This window comes from Lithobates pipiens, unplaced genomic scaffold, assembly GCF_037356315.1.
Source record: "Lithobates pipiens isolate NorthernLeopardFrog02 unplaced genomic scaffold, aLitPip1_a1.2 Scaffold_23, whole genome shotgun sequence".
NCBI classification, from domain to species: Eukaryota; Metazoa; Chordata; class Amphibia; order Anura; family Ranidae; genus Lithobates; species Lithobates pipiens.
The window spans coordinates 131458593-131481760 of NW_027507785.1; the positions used below are offsets into that span (position 1 = coordinate 131458593).

Consider the following 23168-nt stretch of genomic DNA (forward strand, 5'->3'; position numbering starts at 1 on the left):
CGGAGGAGGAAAGACAGGGTGAGATCAGGCAATCAGACGTTTCCTCAATCCGGGGCCACGTTATGGGGCATTGCGGCCACAAAAGGGAGAACGGAGCAGAGAAGCACCTCACATGCTCTCACATACACACACTCGCCTGCACTGACATCTGGTCACGACCCAAGCAAACTTTAAACAAGCTTCAACATGCTTTCTCTTCAGCAATGGAGTATTGCGTGGTGAGCGTGCATACAGGTCATAGCAGTTGAGTGCATTACATATTGTTTTCTTTAAACAATTGTACCTGCTAATTCCAGGTCTTTCTGAAGCTCTCCACAAGTGGTCCTTGGCTCTTGGTCAACGCTTCTGATAATTTTTTTTAGTCCTCTGTCAGAAATCTTGCAAGAAGCACCTGGTCATGGCCGGTTTATGAAATTATGTTCTTTCCACTTCCAGATTGTGGCCCCAACAATGTTCACTGGAACATTCAGAAGTTTAAGGTTGTGAAGGGCTTGAGAGAACTCTTTGCTTTTACCCATCATGAGATGTTTATGAAGGGCTTGAGAGAACTCTTTGCTTTTACCCATCATGAGATGTTTATTGTGTGGCACCCTGGTAATGAAACACCTTTTTCTATAGGCCATCAGTTGAGACTGAACCAGCTGATATTAATTTACACTGACAAGGGGCAGGAAATGCTTTCTAATTACTGACAGATTTCATCTGATGTCTTGGCTTCCCAGAGCTTTTTGCACCTCCCTTTCTTCATGTGTTCAATACTTTTTCCTTGTGTCGTTCCATTTTATTACACATAACTTAAATTCTGAACTTATTGGGGCGTGACCGGATGGAGAAGGAGGAGGCTGCGAACGTGTCAGTGAGTGGGTGTCTCGCTCTCCCCTCCATGCCAGTAGTATACCGCAACGTGCGGCGTCTCACCCTGCTGACCTGCCGGTCTACATGCCTCTATCCGGACGCAGGATGGCCAGGAAAAACGGCGTTTAGCCGACCGGACGATCGGACATCCCCCCCTGTCTATCACCACGCCGTGCTGCAGTGATTGGGACTCGTAAAAGAGCTGACGGCGGTGGGTGGTATAGTGAAGGGGATGGCTCCCCTCTGACTGCCACGGAAACGCTGGATTGGGTCCCGGAGAAATGAGAGTAGCAAGGGGAGGTGGAGAGAAACTCCTGGTATATGCAGTGGAGAGGTACAAGGGGAGAAGCATACAGGCAATCCCAAGGAACTGGTGAGAGTGAACTGCCAAGCAGGGTGGTGAGTGTGAATCATCTATGTGAACTGTGATTAAGATTACATACAGGAGAAGGAAGATGGATAAGATCTATTAATTTCCACAGTATATACTTACCTGCTGGACGCTTTCCCACTGTTCTAATCCTGTAACTTAAGAACTCTCCGCTTACAAAAGTATTGAGAACTGTAAATTCTTTCTTTGGAGGGATTTTAGCTTGATTTAAAGTGCCTGTTTATATTCTCAAACATACCGGTTGGAGCAGGAGCTATCTGGATCTATTTGGAACTATAGAGGTCCCGGTATAGCTTAGAGTATACCGTATAGAGTGCAAACCACGTTGTGTGTGCTTTCCCACCCCTTGGTCTGGTTTTTTTTCCTGCCCCCTGCCGTGAAAGCCTGGATAATGTTCTTCCACTGCCTTAAAACCTAAGAACCCTCTGCACATAAGAGTATTGAGAACTGTAAATCGTTTCTTTAAAGGGACTGTAACCTGTTTAAAAGTGCTTGTTGATACACCTAAACATACTGATTGGAGTTGGAGCTATTTGGATCCATTTGGAACTAGAGAGGTCTTGGTATAGCCCAGAACGTGCCTTATAAAGTCCAAATTGTGTGTCCCTTTATTTTTTGGCCCTTGCTTTTTTCCACCTCCTGGTGAGAGAGAAACCAAATATACATATATAGTTTGGGAATATTATCTTGGAGCAAAATCAAAGCTATCATGCCATCGCATCGTGCGACTAAAGCAAGTCAAGCAGCCGCAGCTGCAAAACTAGAAAAGTATGCTCATAATCCGGGTCAGGGGCCTAGTCAGACCTCCCCAAAGGGTCCGCAACAAGGACAGCAAGCCCAAACTAATAGGTTATCAGGCGCTAAAGGCACCAGGAAAAGTCATGGGTCAAGCCTCCCCCCAACGGCTGTGGAGGAAAACGACAAAAGAGTAAACTCCCAGGGCCAGGTCAAAGATATGAGTCTAGAAGGGGCAACTGGGCCACTAGAGTAGGGACTACAGGGAAGTCTTGAACCAGATTCAGAGCCCGAGCCAACATTGAAAGAGGTTCTGGTGGCAGTCAACCTTTGTAGAGAGTCCCTGGGAGGAATGAGTACTCGACTTATCTCCACCCAGGAGGAATTATCGTACGCCAGACAGGATATCCAAGGGATCCAGGAAAGGACCACAGCGCTAGAGGATCGGGTGGGCCGGGTTGAAGATGACTTGGCCCCTTTGATACGGGAACTCAGGTTAATGCAAGATCAGTTAACTAAACAGGAAAACAAATTAGATGAAATGGAAAATAGGATGAGGAGGAAGAACATCCGGATCGCAGGTTTGCCAGAACTGTGCGAGGGTTCAGACCCTATAGCTTTCCTGGAGAAATGGTTTAGGGATATGTTTGGCCAGGATATTTTTTCATCACCGTTTACCATTAAAAGGGCACACAGGGTTCCCTCAAGACCCCCACAGATGGGCGCCCCCCCAAGACCATTTTTGGCCAAGTTACTGTTTTTTAAAGATAAAGAGACTATCACCCGTAAAGCTAGGGAGAGGGGTAAGATTGTATATAATGGCTCTCGAGTATCGATTTTTCCGGACTTTTCTCCAGACCTATAAAGAAAAAGAGCTAAATTTGGGGAAGTTAAAAGGAAACTCCGCCAAATAAACATGACTTATGCGTTACTATATCCAGCAAGATTACGGATAAACGCTCCTGAAGGGAATATAATATTTGACAACCCTGGGGGTGTGGAGGAGTGGTTGGAGACCCATCCCCGGAGACTTTAGTAGTGATGGACTCTCGGGCCTGATTTGTCTTCTGCTCCCCCCCCCTCCTCCTTGTTTTGGAGGGGGGGGGAGAGGAATGTGGGTTCATAAGTATTTTTTTTCCTTTGTTTGTTTATAAGTTATTTTTCTAGAGTTTTTGTTGTGGTGAAGGTGGGAAGAGGGGGATAACTGGTGAGATGCTATTTAGAGTATGGGGGAGAGGGGGGAGGGGAGGGCGAGCTGAGGGAGGAGAGCTCCACGCATGTTACCCCTTGGGTTGGAGCAGTTGGGGGGGTGCTCCCCTCCTACATCAGTTGCATGGGGTAATTTCTTTGTTTGGAGGGGTTTGGGGGGGAGGGGAGTAGTGTGGATGCGGCGTGGGAAGGGAGTAGTGTATAAGGAAAAGATGTGGAGTGATTTACAGGCAAGGTGTGTATGGGAAGGTCACAGAAGGAGGCCCCAGGAGAAGCCTAAAGAGGCGATGGGAGAAGTGTGTGAGAAGGGGGAGGGGTATGGTGGGAGAGAAAGGGGACTAGGGTGTTTAAGGTATGGTTGGCATGTGGGAGAAGTGTGGAAGAAGCATATTCGAGTGAGAAGAGCACTATATAGAGCACATTTATTTATAATGAAACAATGGGTAAAAGTTTATCACATAAAATGGAACAACAAGGATGGGTTGCAAGCACATATATTTATGAGTAAACAAAGGGTAAAAGTATATCACATAAAATGGAATAACAAAGATGAGTTACACAAATTAGTTTTCAGGTATGGGTATTATAATTATTAATGAGTGAACGCACAGTGTTTAGGGGGAGAAGTCTTACCCTATATTCCTGGAATGTTAGAGGGATGGGGGACCCGAAGAAGAGAACTGCAGTCAAGTTGACGGCTAGGTCTCATGGAGCAATGCTTCTTTTTCTCCAGGAGACACATTTTACAAAAGCTACTATTACACAGCTGGGGTGGGAGGAATATCATATTCAATATCACTCGTGTTATACCTCCTTTTCCAGGGGGGTTAGTATTCTTATTAAAAGAGGGGTTTCATTTAATTGTTTCAGGTGAAGATTGATGAGCAAGGGAGGTATATTTTTTTTATATGGTAAATTAAAAATGTTAAATGTTTACATACCACCACCTTCCACTATGGATATTCTGTATGACTTGGTTGAGTTTGTGCTGGATAAGCCGGAAGTCCCATTGATATTAATGGGGGATTTTAATATGGTTATTGACAAAATAATGGATAGATTCCCCAGTGGGAGGATTCAGCAAGGAGGCATAAGGTAGAACTGCTTATTGCAGTTCATGGGAGAAATGGGTCTGAAGGACCTTTGGAGAATTCAGAACCCAAAATCTCGCTCCTTCTCGTGCTTTTCCGCCACGTATTCAACCTTGTCAAGGATAGACATGATCATGGGGAACGATGAGGTAGTGGCACTAGTAAAACAAAATAAACTATATGCCAAGAAGCTTATCGGATCACTCAGCAATGAAGGCCCTCTTAGATATAGGGGAGAGAAACCAGCAAAGAGGATGGAGATTTAGCCCCGTATGGTTGGAGCTTATGAGAGATCCAAAGGAAGTGTTAAGCTTACTTAAAGAATACGTAAATTTGAATACAGGTTCGGCTTCGCCGGGGATAGTATGGGATGCATTAAAAGCCTACCTTCGAGGTCTTTTGATACAACAGATGTCTAAAATTAAAAAACAGTTTGGGGAAAGGGAAGATTCTGCTTCAGAGAGAGTGGTAAACTCAGAAATCCAGTATATAAAAAACCCAACACCAGAGAACCAGGGACAATGGCTAAAAGCGCAGCAGGAATATCGCCATATAATGCTAGAGAAGGCTGAAAATAAATTCATATTTCAGAAACAACTAGCATTTGGGGAAGGAGAAAGGGTAGGTCGGATGCTAGCATGCTTGGTGAAAACAAATTCAACCCTGTCCATGGTATCAAGGATTAGTATGGCAGATGGTAGGATATCCACAAATAAAATAGATATTTTAGAGAGATTCAGAGCTTATTATGAGGATCTATATCAATCCAGCCAGACTGAGATGAGGGAGGAAATGGACACATTTTTTAGTCCACTGGCAATACCTCATCTCTCTAAAGAAGACGGGGAAATGCTAGATGGCCCTATAACGGTGGAAGAGATTCAGTGTATAGTGCGGGAAATGGCAGGTCAGAAGGCTCCAGGCCCAGACGGTCTCCCGGTGGAGGTGTATCGCCATTTTGGCGAGGTGCTAATCCCGGAGCTCCTAAAAACTCTTAACTGGGCGATAGAAATAGGAGAACTCCCGGCCTCAATGAGAGAATCAAATATAATAGTGCTACCAAAGGAAAACAAGGACCCCCTGGCTCCCTCATCATATAGACCTATCTCTCTGTTGAATCTGGATGTAAAGATCCTAGCCAAGGTTTTGGCAAGGAGATTGAATGGAGTGATAGGAAAAATTATTCATCCTGATCAATCAGGATTTATTCCTGGGAGATCCAAGAGTATAAATATAAGATGGGTCTTTTTGAATCTCCAGATTCCAGTGGACGGTGATGGCCAGAGAGCTGTCTTATCCTTAGACGCTGCTAAAGCTTTTGACTCGCTAGAGTGGAGCTATCTGTGGAGAGTCTTGAGGGAATATAAGGTGGGTCCGGTATTTATAAAATGGGTTAAAATGCTATATAGATCCCCGGAAGCAAGGATTAGAATAAATAATGAGAGTTCGGCCGGGATCCGACTGAAGAGAGGCACGAGGCAGGGGTGCCCCCTGTCTCCCCTCTTGTTTGCTATGGCGATCGAACCCCTGGCTATATCCCTGAGATCAAATATGAGGATAAAAGGTTTTAAGAGAGGGAAGGAAGAAGAAAAAGTAGTATTATTTGCAGATGACCTCCTTCTGCTTCTCGGTGATGTCCAGCACTCAATAGGGGAAGTGATGTACAGAATAACTAATTTTGGACATCTTGCGGGCCTAAAAATAAACTGGGATAAATCCTGCATACGGCCTATAGACCCATTGGATAGCCCCCTACCATGTGAAGCAGCACATATCCAGATAGTGAGTGAGATGAAATATCTGGGTATTTGCATTACTAAAGATCTTAAACAATATGTGGTAAACAACTTGGCCCCATTGCTATCTAAATTTAAACAAAAAAATAATATATGGAAGAAACTACCTCTATCAGCAGCAGGTCGATGTAACCTCATTAAAATGATACTTCTGCCGCAACTTTTGTATGTTTTACACAATTCGCCAGTATGGATACACAAGGACTGGTTCTATAAGATGAACTCCGTAGTTAGAGAACTGATGTGGAAGGGGGGACAAGCACGCATTGGGTTAAAGACTCTGCAACTTCCAAGTAAAGGGGGGGGGAGTTGCACTCCCACACCCATTTAACTACTTCCTAGCAGCTCAGTTACAGCATTTGGCAGGAGAGGAGGTAGGGGGGGGTTGGAAAAAGGAAACTCCCCTTGAACAACTGCCTCGGAAGACCACTAGTAGTGGCGTTAGAGGCAGGGATTGTTGTACGAGAGGTCCCTACTCTAGGGTTAATGACAAAGGTGTGGGAGATAACTAAAAGAATACTGGGATATAGGGGATTTACAGAATACTCCCCCCTATGGGCAAATAATAAGTTAGACGAGGTTCTAAAAATAAGACAAGTAAGGGAATGGGAAAGAAGGGGTATAAATTTTGTTCACCAAATTTATCAGAATGGCAGAATGAAGCAATTCCAAGAATTAAGGAATCCGTTTCTAATCCCAAAAAGTCCTTTTTTAGATATTTGCAGATTAGGCATGCCCTGGAAAAGCAGTTTGAGGGGGCAGCAATAGTATGGAGCGAGATGCCAGTAATTAAGGATCTACTCCGAGCAGAATCGGGGAAAGGATTAATATCTAAAGTGTATGCAGAGTTGTGTAAGGAATCCCAGGGGAAAAAACAGGGTCAAATAAATAGGAAAAAATGGGAGACGGATGTGGGTAACATTTCGGAAGATCAATGGGAGAGGATTCTTGAGGTGGCACCTTGGGTGTCCATTTCCCCATCTCAAAAGTTCTCACATTTACTCTTTTTTGTATAGAGCATATTATACCCCTAAGAGGATGGCCCAGTTTGGCAGAAGGAGTGATGCAGCTTGTCCTAGATGTGGAAGGATAGAAGGAGACATGATCCACATGTTCTGGAGATGTCCTAAGTTACATCGGTACTGGAGGGAGGTGGTGAGGATAGTTAGTCATGTCTTTGAGACGGTAGTAGAAATAGAACCGGTGGGATGTGTACTGGGATGGATCAAGGGGAGTAGTGAACCTAAAGATGGTAACCTAGCAAAATTAAGGTGTTTTTTTCAAGCTAGAAAACTTATAGCCCAGAAATGGCAATCCTCTACACCTCCAACGAGTGGAGAGTGGGTGCAAAATATGAACAGAGTTATCCTTAAAGAAAGAGTAGCATATATAAGACAAGGAGGTATTAAAAAATTCGACAGGATATGGAAGGTATGGTGGGAGAAAATGAATGATGGTACTTTTTAATAAGAAGGAAGTATGAGGAGTGGGTGCGTATGAGTGGGGAGGTGACTAATGTAGGAAATGGAAGGGTGGGATGGGGATATGTAAAAATGGTACTGTGTTCCTACCTTTTTTTTTTTTTTATGGAAAGGTTGTTTGTGATGTTTGTAATGAAAAAGAAATTAATAAAGATATAAAGTTTAAAAAAATTCTGAACTTATTTGTTTTGGTTTCTTTGTATTTATGAATCTCATGGGTTTTTAGGAACATGATGAATATTTCATGTCACTAGCACAGGGGTGGCCAACCCGCGGCTCTCGAGCCGCATGCGGCTCTTTGAACGGTTTCCTGCGGCTCTTGCGTTCGGGCTGGTTCGGGCTGTTTCATTGCGGTGACAGGCAGCCCGAGTCTCTGCACTCCTCCGCTCCTCCCACACATCAACAGCCAATCAGCATGTAGTGTCCCCAGCCCGCCACATTTGAATACATAGGCGCTGGAGTGAGGCTGAAGGGGGGCAGAGGAAGGAGAAACACGCTGTATCTGAAGCCGATGAGATACAAAAAGGTATGGCCACAAGTGTGCAGGTTACTGATCTGTCCTCCCTTCTCCCTCTGTCTTGCTCTGTACTTTTTTTTTTTTTTTTTTATAAAGGTTTCACCTGAACACTGATAAGATCTGCTCAGCACATTCTCTGTCTGTTGATAGTGTGACACACTGCTGGCTGTTAACCATTTCAGCTTCTTTTCACTTATTTATCCAGAGCTCTGTGTGTGCTGCATGCTTTCTGTGATGTTTTTTGGAAGAATTTACTGCTAGTTCAGGCTAGAAGACCCATTAACTGTTTATTGTTATCCTGAACAGTTCACTGTTTGTAAGGCAATTTGTATTTTGGAAATTAGATGAGCTGCTGTCTTCTGTCACATGGATGTACTTTCAAAGGAAGATTACTGACCTGTGGTCTTTGTAGTGTTAAAACAGTGTGTGACATTTACAATAAATCCAGCTGAGCAAAAGTATGTGTGTATGAGGAAGGGATGGGGTGATGTTCATGTGTGCCCATGCGTATGATATGGCTCTTTGCGGTAACTCGGTAAAAAATGTGGCTCTTGGTCTTCGTCTGGTTGGCCACCCCTGCACTAGCATCTCTAGAAATACATTTACATAGAAAAATGGTGACTTGTTCAATACTTTGTGTGTGTATATATGTGTGTGTGTGCATATATCTCACAAAAGTGACTACACCCCTCACATTTTTTGTAAATATTTTATTATATCTTTTCATGTGACAACACTGAAGAAATACATAAAACCAATGGCAATTAAAGTCCAAAATGTCATGCGACTTCAAACTGAGCTCCTAAGCAGATCACATGGAGAGACCCTTATTTACTGGAGCCTTCCATACCCAATAAAAATATTAGCAGAGCCAGTGGATATTCCTGAGAAGTGGCAACATAAGATGGTTGTGATGTTTGATTTTTTTTTTCAGTCCTCTGGTGAGTTTAACCCCCAAAGGGGCGAGTTTCTTCTCATGCGGTGACAAGCCTGGGTGTGTGGTGCACGAATATAAGAACTTTTATCACCTATAAGGAATTTGATTAACTCAAACCACTTCATTGGACTTTTTTCACTTGTATGAGGAATTATATAAGAGCGTGTCATATGTTGATGGATTGACATGAGCGCTTCTATGGCAGTTTGAAGTCGCATGACATTTTTAATTGTCATTAGTTTTATGTATGATTTATTTTATAGTAGCTAACACAAATGGTTTTAGATTATAAGCTATTGTTTTGACATTTATTACCTTAGAGGAGTGTTTATCCTTTGTGCTGAGCAGTGCTATTGGGCCGTATTCATGCACTTTGAGTAACACTGATGAAATGACACTTTACTACTATGTAAAGTAGTGAGTGTACAGCTTGTATAACCGTGCAAATTTGCTGTCCCCTCAAAATAACTCAACGCACAGCCATTAATATCTAAACCGCTGGCAACAAAAGTGAGTACACCCCTAAGTGAAAATGTCCAAGCTGGGCCCAAAGTGTCAATATTTTGTGTGGCCACCAATATTTTCCAACACTGCCTTAACCCTCTTGGGCATGGAGTTCACCATAGCTTCACAGATTGCCACTGGAGTCCTCTTCCATTCCTCAACATCACGGAGCTGGTGGATGTTAGAGACCTTGCGCACCTCCACCTTCCGTTTGAGGATGCCCCACAGATGCTCATGGGTTTAGGTCTGGAAACATGCTTGGACAGTCCATCACCTGAAACTGAGTTACAGCACGGCAGCCAAGACCATACATCAGTTTAACAGGACAGTTTCCAGTCAGAACAGGCCGTGCCATGGTCGATCAAAGATGTTGAGTGCATGTGCTCAGCATCAAATCCAGAGGTTGTCTTTGGGAAAGGGACATATGAGAGCTGCCAGCATTGCTGCAGATGTTGTCCGTCAGCCTGTCAGTGCTCAGATCATATGCCGCACACTGCATCAAATTGGTCTGCGTGGCTGTCATCCCAGAAGGAAGCCTCCTCTAAAGATGATGCACAATAAAGCCCACAAACAATTTGCTGAAGACATGCAGACTAAGGACACGGATTACTGGAACAATGTCCTGTGGTCTGATAACACCAAGTATTTGTTTCAGATGGTGTCAAGCGTGTGTGGCGACAAACAAGTGAGGAGTACAAAGACAAGTGTGTCTTGCCTGCAGTCAAGCATGGTGGTGGGAATGTCATGGTCTGGGGCTGCACTGGGGAGCTACAGTTCATTGAGGGAACCATGAATGCCAACATGTACTGTGACATACTGAAGCAGAGCACGATCCCCTCCCTTCAGAGACTGGGCTGCAGGGCAGTATTCCAACATAAGGACCCCAAACACACCTCCAAGGGGACCACTGCCTTGCTAGAGAAGCTGAGGGTAGAGCTGATGGACTGGCCAAGCATGTTTCCAGACCTAAACCCTGTTGAGCATCTGTGGGGCATCCTCAAAGGGAAGGTGGAGGTGCGCAAGGTCTCTAACATCCAGCAGCTCCTTGATGTTGTCATGGAGGAGTGGAAGATGACTTCAGTGGCAATCTGTGAAGCTCTGGTGAACTCGATGCCCAAGAGGGTTAAGGCAGTGCTGGAAAATATTAGTAGCCACACAAAATATTGACACTTTGGGCCCAGCTTGGACATTTTCACTTAGGGGTGTACTTACATTTGTTGCCAGTAGTTATTTTGAGGGGACAGCAAATTTACACTATTTAGAAGCTGTAAACTCACTACTTTACATTGTAGCAAAGTGTCATTTTTTTTTCAGTGTTGTCACATAAAAAGATAGAATAAAATATTTACAAAAGTGTGAGGGGTGTACTCACTTTTGTGAGATACTGTATCTTACAACCCTAATCAATAAAAACAATTATGCATAAAGAGCCACTATACCATAAACAGATCATGAAAATATAATAAAAAAAAAAATATATATATATATATATATATAAAAGCTGTATATAAATACATTGAATAAATATAATAATGTGTCTTTTTATAGTAAATAATTCCATAATGTTCGTAGTTTTTTTTTTTTTTTTTTTTTTTTTTTTTACAGAAACTTCCTAATACAAACAGACATGTACATTTGCCACTACCAATCACATAGAAAATAACTAGACCTGAAATTCAGTTGAATGTATTTTTTTCTCTTTTAATCCCTGATGGCTTAATTCATTATGGCAAAGAGTTTTCTTTTACTCCACTCCATTTCTCCATAAAAGCAGAATATAGTGTTGCAGATACGCAGTGCAATGCACAAAGCTTTAGTTGAAGGATGATCTTTATTTTAGCCACGTGACTACAATTTTATAAAATTTTAATAGACTAATGTCACTTTTTTAAGCAATTCTCCGGTCTTGGTATGTTTTGTTGTTATAGCCTATTTTTTATTTTAATAAAAATTGAAATCTTAAATTCAGAGTCGAAGAGGAGTGTAATGCGCAGTCTTGAACAGCCCTATAAGGTTCCCATGGGTCAGCATATAAGCACACCTATATACTAGTGTGAGGACATGTCCCTTTGCAGTGAGTTACCTTCTCGTGCTAGAACATCTGTATGCTTATGTGGTGACTTGTGGATGTTCTATCTATTGATGGTTGGTTCTGCATAGAACATGCATAGAATAGAATTCTGCATAGAATATTCCAATTATATAACACATATCCAAGGGTATTATTGTGTATCTCTCCTCAAAACCTTTTTTTGTGATTTTGTATAAAACCAGTAAAAGTTAGAATACCTGTTTTCTGTCTGCATCACCAATGGGGAGATTCTCCGTTTTCTATTTGTTCTGCTGACCATTGTCACCAGAACGCAAAGTGATAGGAAATCCAGTTTTACAATTGTTTGAATGGGAACATTTGTTCTGGGGACAGCTGTCTGAGTGGATTTTTCTCACTTTTTGTATGTAGAGATTTTCTTTTATTTCCTGTTGTGTCTGCAGAACAGAAAGTAAAGGAAAATATCAGCAGGACACAAAAAATGAACAGGTGCTTTAATCTTTCTCTAATCAGAAATAATATATATTTTTTTGCTATAGATACCATAGAATTCTAACATTGTCATACCAGTTAAGACCATTTGGTGGCACTGCTGGTCTTCTGGGGAATATTTTTTTTTGACCTTTGCTATAGGGAGGGTGGTGTTGTATGTGTTATGGGAGGTGGTATGTTTCTGTATCTCAGATGAATGCAATCACATGGGTTAGGATTATCAGTTTTCAGTAGACTTGGCATTTAGCTTGACATTGTCACAGTCAGCAAATGTTAAAGGAAATCTGTGCGTAGAGAAATATGTAGGCTGCTCCAAGGGCATACAAAAAAAATGAATCCCTTATATTTTCTTGAATGCCAATTAGGCTATAATGACAAAACCACACTAGTTTGAGTAAGTTTGGACACATTGCTTTTATATTGTCCTTTTTATTCTTTTGCTTTTGGTTGATCCAAGGGCATGTATTGTGTATCTAAAGCCATATTTTTTTTTATTTTAGAGTTGAGAAGGTTCATAACTTTTGCTTTATCGGTGTCCTCGCTGGAGAAATTTACTCTATATTTGTCTATTTGCTTATTGTCAAGGGAACTGATGGTGAGGTAGAACTCTTTATATTTGATTTCATACAGTGTAGGACACATAATCTTAAACCATTGGTTATATGCAGCTACATTTTAGGTTATTGGATACAGACAAAAAGAGAAAGATGCAGGGTCATCCCCTATATACTGTAAACCCTCTCTCTCCCAGCTAGCCTCTTCCTTTTTTTGTCAGTGTCCTTAAAACGGAAGTACTGTAAGCTTTTTTTTTTTTTTCCTTTTGTATCGTACTTGCCTAGGGGGATGCAGCATCGGTCCCCCGGCGTCTCTACACTGAGAACCGAGCCATTGAACACTGCCGATGGCTCGGTTCTCAAGCTCCCAAGCAGAGTCTGTTAACTATCAATCAACAACTCTCCGTTTTGCTCCTCCTCGCTCACTGGAGCGCTGAGCTGTGCAGGGATGAGGAGTGGTCATCTCAGGCTGAGAGGCTGAGACAGGTGTCAGTCCAGACACCATGACGTGGTGCCTGGGCTGATTTCTGTGACGTCAGCAGAGAGCAGACTTCAATCCACTCTCTGCTGAAAATGGGTCGCAGGAGTGCAAAACGAATTGCACTCCTGTGATCCATAGGAAAAGTATAGCCAAACAAGCATTGGCTGGACTTCTCCTTTAATTGATGGACCTCTTCTGTCTACTGAGAGATACTTTCTTCTTTTCTTATGGAGGTATTTTGTCCTAAAGAGGAAGTAAACTCAGTGCTTTTTTTCTCCTTTTTTTTCTTCCCTGCAAAGTAAAGGCATAATGTGCTTGTATGCTTTGTGTATGCGCACATTATGTGACACCTGCAAGCGAAGCCTGCGTCATCCACGCTGCAGGCCGTATCCATTTTTGCCCATCTTCCTTACAGGGCCGCAGACTCCAGCTGTGTGTCTGGCCAGGGCCACGTGATGTCACTCCTGCGCATGTGCATGGGAGCTGCCGGTCACGGCACACGCTCCTGAAGAAACGGCATGGGCGACCGTTCCTTCAGAGCGCACGTTTAGGAGATATTTACAGTACCTATAGGTAAGCCTTATTCTACAAATCATACAGGAGGGTGTACAACTCTTAAAAAGTATTCCTCTATGAAGATTCCTGGCTGCCCCATAGCCATTGCAGGCTTCTTTCTGCATCTTCAGGATCAGTTGTCTCTTCGTTTGTGCCTTGGGGGACCATACCCACTCCCTGCCAGATGGGAAAAATGAGGCAGGCCTGCAATGCTGCTTCAAGTACTGGATCCTGCATGGACAATCACCTTGGCACATGGTGCATCTTGTTGAGTTAGTCAGACTGGGGTCTGGTCTCCTCATTCCTGCTGGCTTTTAGGTGCTACTGCACCTGCACAGCCTTCCTCTCTGTCTGTTTACTAAGCATGTGTGTACAGCTTCCACTCCCTCTGGGCTTGCCTTCCAAATGCAACAGCATCTCCCAGTCCTTACAATTACCCAAACCCGCAAAGGCTTTCCAGTCCATTTAATCTTAAGGCTTGTACACACTATGAGAATATCTGATGAAAAATAAATGCATTAGTACACAACTTTCTCAATCACGACAGTTCATGTGCATATACCCGAAGGGACAAGCCCAAAAATCTTTCTCGTATGATAACAGAACAAACCATTTTCATATAATCGGTATAGTATTTGTGCGGAAAAAATTGCGTGACCACGAACCCGCATGCTTGGAAATGAAGGAATACATTACATCACATACATCAGTTGTATTCTGTCTTGTGAGAATTTTCGTAATTTTAGTAACCTTTTTCTTTTCGCTATGAGACTAGCATGCAAAAAAAAAAAAACGGACGATCGTTTATCCGATATTCTGGGCCATATTATGACTGACCCAACACTGAAAACCTATTCTCTCCTCCAGAGCATTTTGCTTCAGCAATATCCTGTTGAGGGGCACTTCATACAAAAATTGATGGTCCCTGTAGTGGACCCTGCCGTCTCTTGTCTTAACAAGATGTGTATTTTCCCTGTAGAGGATTATCCTGTGTTTGAGGACTCAGTGGATAGGTTGTGGTGTTCGGACCATGGATATAAAAACCCACAACCCGTTTCTGTGGGTTCAAAAGTTCTGCATAATAAAATTTGCCAGGTCATTCATTCCTTCCTTCTGGGATTTTTTTTTTTGCTTCGGAGGGAAGTACTTCAGGGATATATATATATATATATATATATATAGATAGATAGATAGATAGAGATATATATATATATATATATATATATATATATATATATATATATATATATATATAGATAGATAATATTTTTTTTTTCCATCTGTTCCCTTTTTATCAATGCTCTCTGTTTTTTCACTGTGGGGAATCAGGATTGCCAATTTCTCACCCTTCTTTTTAGCCTGTCCATAGCCCTGCCAGGTTTTTACTAAGGTGATTGCCCTGGTCTTCACTCTGTTCTGTTCCTAGGGATACCCTTGTGGGTTACCTGTAGGATCAGTCCTCCCTCCCTGTATCTGCTATGTCCAGTGGAAAATGCAGAACTTTCCAGAGCTTCAATGAGTTCCTCAACCTATAGAAGTCATCACTAGAACTATTTTACCATTCAGAATTTCTGTGCCTGATGTTGGACTCCACCCTGTCCAAGACCTTCTGGTGTCTGGGCCTGACGATCTCAGGGCTAATCCTCAGTTCTTGTCTGCGTGAGAGTCTATGATGAGAAGACATGTCGTCATTCAAGCCTATGGTCTAAACTGGATAGGGTTCCTTCCTTCCCTGTTATGGCTCACTCTACCAGATCTGTTAGTGGGCTTTCCAGCATCAAGCACCCATTTCTCCCATATGCAAGGCTCCCACCTGGTCTTCTGTGTACCAGGTAAATGTTCAGATTTCCTTAGATGCCAGTTTCCAGTGTAATGCGCTACAAGCTGCTCTCTCTGAATCTGTTTAGGCTTTTTGACCTATTTTTACAGGGAATTGTTGGCTTTTGTTAACTCTGTTATCGTACTAAATGAAATTGAGCACAGTCCTATTTTTTCAGTCAGAAATAGACATGCAAACCTCCAGTGAGAACATTTGTTTCAGTGATGACTGTGAAAAGAGGATTTCCCCGTCTGAGAGATCTTTTCTTGCTTCCTACCAGACAAATATCCCCAATGGGATGCAAAGCAAGAAAAAAGGGGAAAAAAAGTCAGGAGTTTTAACTATTCCCTGCTCATATACAAAACAAAAAAAGAAAAACATTTTGGCTCAGTCACTAATACATGAGTATGCAGATCAGCAGTTCAAACTTTTCATCTATCTTCACTAGCTACAGGTAGGTATTTGTAGGCAGATGCATTCTAGGCTATTTCCACTCACCTGAAAGCGGTCAGCTATGAAAGTCTTTTTTTTTTTTTTTCTTTCAGTGTGGATTTCCTTTGACCGTTAATAATGAATGTTGTAAATCATATTTTTATTGTGAAGAATTGAGTAGCATTATATCAAGGATCATGTTTTTTATGTGCATCTATATTCTTTCTGCAGAAGGATCATCTGGAGCTGATTAAAGCTCTCATCGTTTTCGGGGCCAATGTGGAGCAGCCAAACGACTTTGGGGAGACACCGGGACTCCTGGCAGCACGGTCCAGCAAAGGTGTTAAACCTTGCATGTTGAATTGGTGTTTTTTCTCTGCAAGGAAATGAGTGGAAGAAAGAATGCTCCTGGAGCACGTTTAACACACACACACACACACACACACACACACACACACACACACACACTTTTCTTTATATATATATATATATAATCTGATGTATTTAAGACAGCCTTTCTTTCACATACACACAGGTCGTTGCAAATAGAATATCATAATCATATATGAAGTGTGAAACAATAATATTATTATACAGAGAGAGCCCTCTGCACACATACTGTACAAAGAGGCTATTTATGGAGTCTTGATTTTTTTTTCATTTGGGTTCCTGCATTTCACTTGCTCCTATTGTTAAATTATTCATGATAAATCATTGATATAATAAAAATGTGAAGTGTATAAAAATATTAAAAAACTCTAAATGCTGCAAATTTATATAAAAAAATTATATATACACAGTATCTCACAAAAGTGATTACACCTTTTGTAAATATTTTATTATATCTTTTCACGTGACAACACTGAAGAAATTACACTTTGCTACAATGATTACTGATTATCATTAATATAGACCTGATCACGGATGGGGAAATATGGGGCAATTTAGGAAACAGCGATCACAGGTCAATTGGTTTCAGCATAAATCACACAGATAGGAAACATAAGGAGAGTAGAAAAACACTGAATTTCAAAAGATCCAAATTCCCTAAACTACAAACCTTGCTAAAAGGCATAAATTGGGATAAAAACTTAGGAACAAAGAACACTGAAGAGATGGGTTTGCTTTAAGAGCATATTAAATAAGGGCATTAGCCAATGCATTTAATTGGGTAATACATTTAAAAGAGTGAAAAAAAAGTCCTGGATGGCTTAACTCCAATGTAAAAATGCATATAAAAGCAAAGGAGAAGGCCTTCAAAAAATACAAAGTTGAAGGATCATCATCAGCATTCAGACTTTATAAAGAATGCAACAAAAAATGTAAGGGTGTAATTAGGGCGGCTAAGATAGAACATGAAAGACACATAGTGGAGGAAAGCAAAAAAAAGTCCAAGAAATCCTTTATGTAAACAATAAAAAAGGGAGGACAGACCATATTGGCCCCATAAAGAATGAGGAAGGACATCTGGTTACAAAGGATTGAGAGAAGACGAAGGTATTGAATTTCTTCTTCTCCTCAGTCTTCCCGGGGGAATCGGGAGGCTACAGTAATCAAAACTGCAGTGTTTATCCTTATGACACATCACAGGAAGCCCCTCCATCGTTAACGGAGGACAGAATTAAAATTAGACTTGGGAAATTTAACATTAATAAACCAACGGGACCAGATGGGTTGCATCTGAGCATCTCAAGTAATTGCCAGACCATTGTTCCTAATTTTTACTGACAGTCTACTGACTGAAGTGGTACCAGGTGATTGGAGAAAAGCCAAGCACCAATATTTAAAAAGGGCCCAAAATACATCCCACGGAATTACAGACCAGTTAGCCTATCATCAATAGTATGTAAACTCTTGGAGCGGATGATAAGGGACTATATACAAGATTTTAGTAATGAGAACGGTATCATTAGAAGTAATCGGCATGGATTCATGAAGAATCGTTCTTGCCAAACCAATCTATTAACCTTCTATGAGGAGGGGAGTTGCCATCTAGATAAAGGAAGGCCCGTAGGCGTGGTGTATCTGGATTTTGCAAAAGCATTTGACACAGTTCCCCATAAACTTTACTGTACAAAATAAGGTCCATTGGCAAAAAGATGTGAACAAATTAATGGGGTGGGCAACTAAGGTTTTATGTAGAAAAATGTAAAATAATGCATTTGGGTGGCAAAAGTTATAGGAATGGTTGCAAGCACTGAACTTATTCTCTCTGGAGAAGAGGTGCTTGAGAGGGGATATGATTTCAATATATAAATACCTTACTGGTGACCACAATAGGGATAAAACTTTTTTGCAGAAGGGAGTTTAAGCAAAACACATGGCCACTCATTAAAATTAGAAGAAAAGAGGTTTAACCTTAAACTACGTAGAGGGTTCTTTACTGTAAGCGGTAAGGATGTGGAATTCCCTTCCACAGGCCGTGGTCTCAGCGGGGAGAATCGTTAGTTTCAAAAAATATTAGATAAGCACTTGAAAGACCGCAACATACAGGGATATACAATGTAATATTGACATATAATCACACACATAGGTTGGACTTGGTGGATTTTATTCAACCTCACCTACTATGTAACTATGTAAAGTAGTAAGTGTACTGCTTGCATAACAGTGTAAATTTGCTGTCCCCTCAAATTAACTCTGCACACAGCCATTAATGTCTAAACCGCTGGCAACAAAAGCGAGTACACCCCTAAGTGAAAATGTCCAAAGTGTCAATATTTTGTGTGGCCACCATTATTTTCTAGCATTGTCTTAACGCTCTTGGACATGTCATTTCTTCAGTGTTGTCACATGAAAAGTTATAATAAACTATTTTCAAAAATGTGAGGGGTGTACTCACTTTTGTGAGATACTGTGTGTTTTATTTTATATATATATATATATATATATATATATATATATATATATATATAGCTTTCCTCTACTTGAAATCTTATAATTAATCTACAAAATAATTTGCCTGATTTGAAATACAGTGGAAGTACAGTATGAGTGGAGTAGTTGCTCAGAGCAGCTTTATAGACATGGCAAAAATGTCAGCATTGATAGCTCAATTTAAAAACATGCCTTTTATATTTTACATATATATATATATATATATATATATATATATATATATATATATATATATATATATATATATATATATATATATATATATATATTATAGTACACAGGCTAGTGCTACATCTGAAATATACTGCTTCTGTTTTGCAGTAGTGTGCTAGTTCATCCTCTAGCAAATGATGCCTTTTTCTTCCCCTCCCCTTTAAAGGATCTAATCGCAAGGTGCTGCTCGACATGCTTTATAACGTAGGAGCACAGCGCTGTTTTCCCCCAGATACCCAGCTTCCGCCAGCTGCCTCCTGCTCCACAGCAGCGCTACCCATGGACACAAGTAGAGGCATAGGTAACCTTCCCCTTCCTCCTGCAAACAAGATCTTCTCTATTTCATCTCAATTTTGGAGCTCTTTAGAGACACTAATAAGAAATGTATGGTAAAAATTGTGTGATAAAATTCTATTGATGGTTATAGGCTTATTTTTATAATATTGTGAGCTCCAAAAGAGTGGATGAAATCACAGCTAGATTATTCTTTTTTTTTTTTTTCATTTTTCCTTGTGCAAACCTTACTTTTCTGTGTAAAATTCCACAGCTCCTTTTTTTTTCCTTCAGGTGTCACCCTGTTTTCTTCAGTCTGAAATATGGGAATCATTTCTTTTCTTGCACTCATTTTCCTTCCTACTTCTATGATCTGTCTATGCGAAGACGTGTGTATGTATATGAGGTTTGATGCAATGATTAATTTTTTTGCTAAAGAGAATTTAAACCAAGTCTTTTGTCAACATTTTGGATAGTATGCACTAAAATCCCCATTTTAAAGCGTTTTTATCTCAATAAGGAAGAATACATTTCCTCAAAGTAATGGGATATCCATCCTATGACAGTTGTCCTTGAAAAAGTATCCCCGTTGGCAGGTTACATCTCTATTTCTGTTCTGATGACATGGCAACATTTTAGAATTGCCCTCACTTTTTGTCCCATTACAGTGTAACCAGGACAGAAATTTGAAGTGAATCTTTGGGACAGAAGCTCAATATGAAGAACTTGACAGATCTTATAGCCCTTACATACTCTACAAAAAAAAAAAAAATGTTTTGCCCAGCCTTCCTATTTAAAGTGTCTACTGTATATGCCAGCCTGTTGGCTGTGATATGCATTCGTTATAGAAAATATATCATTTATTTTTATTATGTTGAGGACCAAAACATAATTTTAATTTTTTTTTTTTTATTATTCTGCTGAGTAAATATAAATTGTTACATACAAATATTGTATATTTACAATTCCAGCAGGAAGAGCTCTGCCCTTTTCTCTCAATTAATTGAATTTCTCTCTTAATTAATTAGAGAGTTTTTATTTTATTTATTTTTTTATATTAGAGAGTCTTTAAATAGATTCTGCTGTGCACTTTTCAAAAAATCTGTAGTTCTCTGTGACACTAGTAAACTGTACTACATGTTGGGTTTTAGAGGACAGAGTGTTTGAAGGTCAGGTTGAAAGTTAAAGTAAATAATACTAAGGGTTAGATACGAGTTAGACTAAAGGTCAGGGTTTTTAGTGTGAGGACAGTTTTTAAAACTTGTTTTTAATGTGGAAAGCCCCATGATAAGAACCACCAGGTGCCACGTTCTTGGTTGTAAAATCCATCATATCAGTGCAGTACCAGAAGAGAACTGTATTCAGATGTGCCAAGTTCAGAGTACAGGTATAAGGTTATGTTACATGGATACAGATGCACATTCTGTACCTTATGTATCACAGAGATGGAGAGAACTATTCTTCTTGCTTTTAGGTACCAACCAGAGCCTTGCTAATATTGTAGCAGGGAATTTGATTTGGTGCTGTAAACCTCTTAATCACTTCATCATTTAGATACTTTGAAAAATAAAGTAAGTTATGGTCAATTGGGTAAAAGATTAACAAATTAAACATTGTGACTTCTGGTCCTATGAGAGCACAAGAGGAGCACACTTAAGTATCTGGATGAGAAACCAAAAATTCCCACAACTAATGCTGTGCAGAAAACTATGTGTTGTGTCACAATGCTATAAAACAACAAACATACCTTAGCATTCCATCAATTAATACTTGTATTTCTATCTGTATGTCTACAGTACTGTCCAGCTAGTAAACCCCAAGAGCATACAATTTTTCAAGCTCATATTTACACATATAGCTGAATTAGTCAGATTACTAATTCCTTCCTTCTGTTCGTCCGTCCTTCCTTCCTTCCTTCCTTCCTTCCTTGTTAAGATAATTATATAGAGATTATAATTAGAGTTTTAAAGAAAGCAGATTCTGCTGTGCTGACTTTTCAGAAAACCCATAGTGCTCTGTGACATCTGTTTCATGTGTGTAAAGTGTGATGAATATTAGGTTTTCGGGGATAAAGTGTGGGTTAGGTTTCGGTTTAAGGGTTAATACTCTGGGCTGGATGAAATGTTGGGGCTTGGACAAGGTAAGTGTTAAACGTTAGGAATAGTCTAAAGGCCGGGAGTTTGTTCTGTGGGAGCGTTTTAACACTTGTTTTTGATGTAAGAGCATGTTAAGGACCCCCAGGTGCACCCCCCCCCCCCCCCCCCCACCCCGGCACTTAAAAACCATCACATTAATCCTGAGGCATACATCTTTATTTATATTTAATTTGTATTTCATTAAAGAACTGTGTTCAGATGTGCCTGCTTCAATGAACAGTACAGATATACTATTGTTTAGGGGTGCACCGAATGGGTTTTTTGGTGCCAAAACCGATATCGAAAATTAAAAATACACTAGGCCGAAAACTGAAACCGATACCGAAACATATTTAAAAAAATATATTTTTATACAGGAGATGGTCAGAGACTGGGGGCATGGTACAGGAGATGGTCAGAGACTGGGGACATGGTACAGGAGATGGTCAAAGACTGGGGACATGGTACAGGAGATGGTCAAAGACTAGGGACATGGTACAGGAGATGGTCAGAGTCTGGGGACATGGTACAGGAGATGGTCAGAGACTGGGGACATGGTACAGGAGATGGTCAGAATCTGGGGACATGGTACAGGAGATGGTCAGAGACTGGGGACATGGTACAGGAGATGGTCAGAGACTGGGGACATGGTACAGGAGATGGTCAGAGACTGGGGAAATGGTACAGGAGATGGTCAGAGACTGGGGACATGGTACAGGAGATGGTCAGAGACTGGGGACATGGTACAGGAGATGGTCAGAGACTGGGGACATGGTACAGGAGATGGTCAGAGACTGGGGACATGGTACAGGAGATGATCAGAGACTGGGGACATGGTACAGGAGATGATCAGAGACTGGGGACATGGTACAGGAGATGATCAGAGACTGGGGACATGGTACCGGAGATGATCAGAGACTGGGGACATGGTACAGGAGATGGTCAGAGACTGGGGACATGGTACAGGAGATGGTCAGAGACTGGGGACATGGTACAGGTGATGGTCAGAGACTGGGGACATGGTACAGGAGATGGTCAGAGACTGGGGACATGGTACAGGAGATGGTCAGAGACTGGGGACATGGTACAGGAGATGGTCAGACTGGGGACATGGTACAGAAGATGGTCAGAAACTGCACAAATGATACAAGAGATCAATTCATCCTCACCAGTGCCCGGCAGATGCAGCCAGCCAGTGTGTCCCCCATTTTGCAGCCAGAGTGTCCCCCATTTTGCAGCCAGAGTGTCCCCCATTTTGCAGCCAGAGTGTCCCCTCTATTGCAGCCAGCCTGTGAAGGGAAGAGAGGAGAGCCACCTCCGCCGCCTGTTTGATCACAGCTTTCATTTCAATAGCTGTGTATTCCCGGCCGCGTGCCATCACACACAGCCCCTCCCCTTGTCTGGGCACTTTGATAGACAGATCACCCGTCCCAGGATTGGACGGATGATCTGTCTATCAAAGTGCCTGGACAAGCTATTAACAGCTATTTATATATCAACAGCTATTTAAATGAAAGCTGTGATGTTCCCGGCGCTGTGATCAAACAGGCAGCGGAGGCGGCTTTCCTGCACTATAGGACACCCCCATGATGGGTGGCACCAGGGGCGGAGCCCTGCTCCCACACGGGCCACGGCCCATTTCAGCTCCATTATCGGCCGTTTTTCTCTTTTGGCAAATTGCCGAAAAGAGCATTTTCGGCCGATATGTTTCGCGGGCAAAATATCGGTGCATCCCTACTATTGTTGCATA

At 41.4% G+C, this 23168-nt stretch overlaps 1 protein-coding gene across 8 annotated transcripts in view; it reads left to right on the top strand.

Annotated features, from left to right (window-relative positions):
* Nucleotides 1-23168, top strand: part of PLA2G6 (phospholipase A2 group VI) — a 252096-nt gene that overhangs the window by 144926 nt on the left and 84002 nt on the right. For 7 of the 8 annotated variants that reach the window (XM_077452375.1, XM_077452379.1, XM_077452372.1 and 4 more), the window contains 2 exons: nt 16131-16239; nt 19177-19311. In XM_077452375.1, coding sequence (XP_077308501.1) covers nt 16131-16239; nt 19177-19311 — 244 coding nt within the window. The remainder of the gene's footprint in view (nt 1-16130; nt 16240-19176; nt 19312-23168) is intronic. The other variant, XM_077452376.1, reaches the window with a different exon arrangement.